The sequence below is a fragment of the Amphibalanus amphitrite genome, unplaced genomic scaffold (genome assembly GCF_019059575.1).
Source record: "Amphibalanus amphitrite isolate SeventyFive unplaced genomic scaffold, NRLGWU_Aamphi_draft 000786F_arrow, whole genome shotgun sequence".
Classification (NCBI taxonomy): domain Eukaryota; kingdom Metazoa; phylum Arthropoda; class Thecostraca; order Balanomorpha; family Balanidae; genus Amphibalanus; species Amphibalanus amphitrite.
Genome location: NW_024882280.1, coordinates 177,353 through 180,296, shown reverse-complemented (window position 1 = coordinate 180,296; position 2,944 = coordinate 177,353). Strand labels below are relative to the sequence as shown.

The following is a 2,944-nucleotide window of genomic DNA, read 5'->3' as shown; positions in this document are numbered from 1 at the left end:
CACGTGGGCATAGCTGCGGCATGCCCCAGCTCAGCCCTAGTAAAAATACATTGGTTTTGATCAAAGTGGGCAAACCCAAGCTAAGCCCAAGCTGCCCGACGTTTGCCACAGTTCAGCCCAAGCGAATTGCTGGCTGGGTATATGCAAAAAAATTATTTTTTGATTTTTGGGGGTCAAAATCCAAAAATTTCAAAAATCCGAGATAGCAGTTTTGTAGCCCTGTCAATTCTACAGCTTTTATGTCTTTATCATTTTTCTGTATTTGCAAAGCTATAGGCCTGACAGCTCTTCCCGCGAAACCCTTTTTTGGGTCGAAAACGGCAGAACATGACGTCACTCTGACGTCATTTCCGGCCAGCCTATCATAGCCTTTGGAAAAATGTTTGGTCACCATGTGTAAAATTGATGTCCGGGAGGGTACTGAAGGTTTGGTCACGATCGGCGCAGCGGTTCTGGAGATATATCGAAAAGTCTGGAGGGGGGGGGGCAAAAAATAGCCCCCTCCAACCAGGTCGCGGGTTACCCCGCGCCCCACTGCACTGGGGGAAAGCTATTTATAGCCCCCCCTCCCGTTTTTCTGCAATAACTTCCAAACCGCTTGACGTATCGACGCCAAACTTTCCGTACCTTCGGCTGCATCAATTCGACACCTTGTGTCAAAATTTGAGCTTCGTACCTACCATAGGTCGGCCGGAAATGACGTCAGAGTGACATCATGTTCGGCCGATTTGAACGCAAAACATTGAACCACGGCAATCGCTCCCAAGAGCTCAGTTTTTAAGCTAGATCCAATTTCTTTGCATTAGAGGCCTCAGAATAGACTGCGCTATCAAACTGCTATCTCAAATTTTCGAAATTTTGAAAATTTCGAAAATTTAATATAATAAAATTCAAAATTTATATTTTTACATTTTTTCCAAAAAGCTTTTGTATTTTCGAAAAAAACCGGAATATATGTGATAGAACGCATTATTATGACTATCTCTAGAAAGTTTAAGCTAAATATCTTAAAAAACGGCCAAGTTATACGCATTATTGCAAAAAATTCACAATTATTAATTTTTCAAATCAATTTTTCAGCACGTATTTGACATCGTACGCCAATATAAATAGCACCATCGTGTTCCTGAGCTCAAACTGCATCCAATAGACACATTTTTTTGTTGAAAAATTTTAACTTCAAAATTTGACCTTTTTTGACCTGAAAGTGACCTGACCTAAGCTAAATTTGACTCAAAATGACCTGAATGACACAGACGACATCAAATTTTTGGCCTAAATGGACCATAAAACATGTGTCACGTGACCGACGCGTGATATAATATTTTCGTGACCTGTGATGACCTGACCTTGACCTTAAAATCAAAGTACAAGTTTGGTACCCTTAGGGTATCTAGAGCATCTGTTCACGAGTGTGTGAACCAAAAATGAGCCTGATCTGACTTGTAAGACGGCGGCCAGAGCCCAAAACGTGAACAAGCCAAAATGCTAATAACTTTTACTTTGACCTGACCTGTGACGTCATCGGTGACCTCGAGGTCAATGAGATTAGGTTTCGTTCGACAGTTTTTCCGGGGCTATCAGACGCCGTTTGAATTTTGACGATCGGCTTAGTAGTTTCGGAGTTAGGAGGGGGCTATGAATAGCCCCCCCCCCCCCCAGTAGGGCGTGTTAAACGCGGACCCCAGTGGGGCGCGGGTTACCTGATTGTAGGCGATGCCTGATTGAGGCTTCAGCGACTGAAGCACGATTCAAGGAAGAGTATCTCTTAGTCGCGTAGCAGTTATTGTAATGAACCATGCGAGATTCGGCTAACCTCTCTAAAAAGAACATTTATTGCATCAAATGATCATCAGTGTATTTTCACTTGTTCAAAGTCAGACAGGTCAAGAGCACGGAAGAAAAGACATACTTAGTGGTAGTAGGCGGAGCGGTATCCGTATCCGTAGGAACGGGGAGCGTATCCATATCCGTAGGCGCGGGGAGCGTATCCATACGAGCGGGAGGCGTATCCGTAGCTACGGGGAGCGTATCCGTATCCGTAGGAGTTGTAGCCCAGAGAGCGGCGGTGGCGGCCGTGGTAGCCGTAGCTACGAGGGGCGTAGCTGCCGTAGCCACGATAGCTACCGTAGCCGTATCCGGCACGACGGTATCCGCCGTAGTGGGCAGGGGCGGAGCGGTATCCGGAGTATCCGTATCCGTATCCGTGTCCGCTAGCAGAGACAACAGCCACCAGGGCAGCCAGACACAGCAGCTGCGGGAGAGGGGACCATCCATTCATGTAAACAGCACGCGTCAATGCTTCAGGCATATGTGCATCTGTTAAAAACTTTTTAGAATCATGAAAAAACATTTATTTGTTTGAATATTGGTTTTATAATCAACCTCCCTCTCTTCTCATCAGATTCAGTCGAACTGCGAGCAACATAAAACCATTTACTCGCTATGGAGTCAGAGTGATGGCTGAAAAAGAAAAGAGCTTGACAAAGCCAGAAAGTCCAAGTCTCTCAAGCTGGATGCAGCGTCGGCGTCACTTACCGCAAGCTTGGCGTTCATCTCTGCAGTTTGGAGTTCTCCGGACGCTGGGAGGGTTGACCAGTGAGTGTGTGATTCTCACACTGTCTCCGGTGCTTTTATAGGGCGTCCGTTCCGTGGAGGTGCCCTTGAAGTTGGCGGCGTGGCGGTCCGTTCTGCGCTACTGACGCCCTGGGTGTGGTTTGCGGATCGCCCCGAGGCGTACAACCATGACTCGGCCGCTGCACCGCCGAGCAATTGACGGCTGGGACCCTGTCCTTCAGCGAGTCGGTACCTGGACGTCCAGGGGACTCATGGTGAGGTGTGGGAGCGGAGGGCATGGTGCATGTCGCTGCGGGACGTCTGACAATGGCGGCTGGCACGTAAATGTGCAGCGGTTCTTCCCCGAATGAATACCGCGAGCGATGGT

General features: G+C 47.6%; 1 protein-coding gene across 2 annotated transcripts; it reads right to left on the bottom strand.

Annotated features, from left to right (window-relative positions):
- Positions 1 to 1,832: 1,832 nt before the first annotated feature.
- On the bottom strand, positions 1,833 to 2,688 carry LOC122366124 (prisilkin-39-like). Of its 2 annotated transcripts, XM_043337978.1 has the most exons (3): positions 2,539 to 2,571; positions 1,995 to 2,254; positions 1,833 to 1,946 (listed from the first exon to the last, which is right to left on the bottom strand). In XM_043337978.1, the coding sequence occupies exons 1-3, from the start codon at positions 2,554 to 2,556 to the stop codon at positions 1,913 to 1,915; spliced, it is 312 nt and encodes a 103-aa protein (XP_043193913.1). In that variant the 5' UTR covers positions 2,557 to 2,571; the 3' UTR covers positions 1,833 to 1,912. The 2 variants fall into 2 exon arrangements, with proteins under 2 accessions (XP_043193913.1, XP_043193912.1); XM_043337977.1 differs by having other exon boundaries at positions 1,833 to 2,254; positions 2,539 to 2,688.
- Between the last annotated feature and the right edge of the window lie 256 nt (positions 2,689 to 2,944).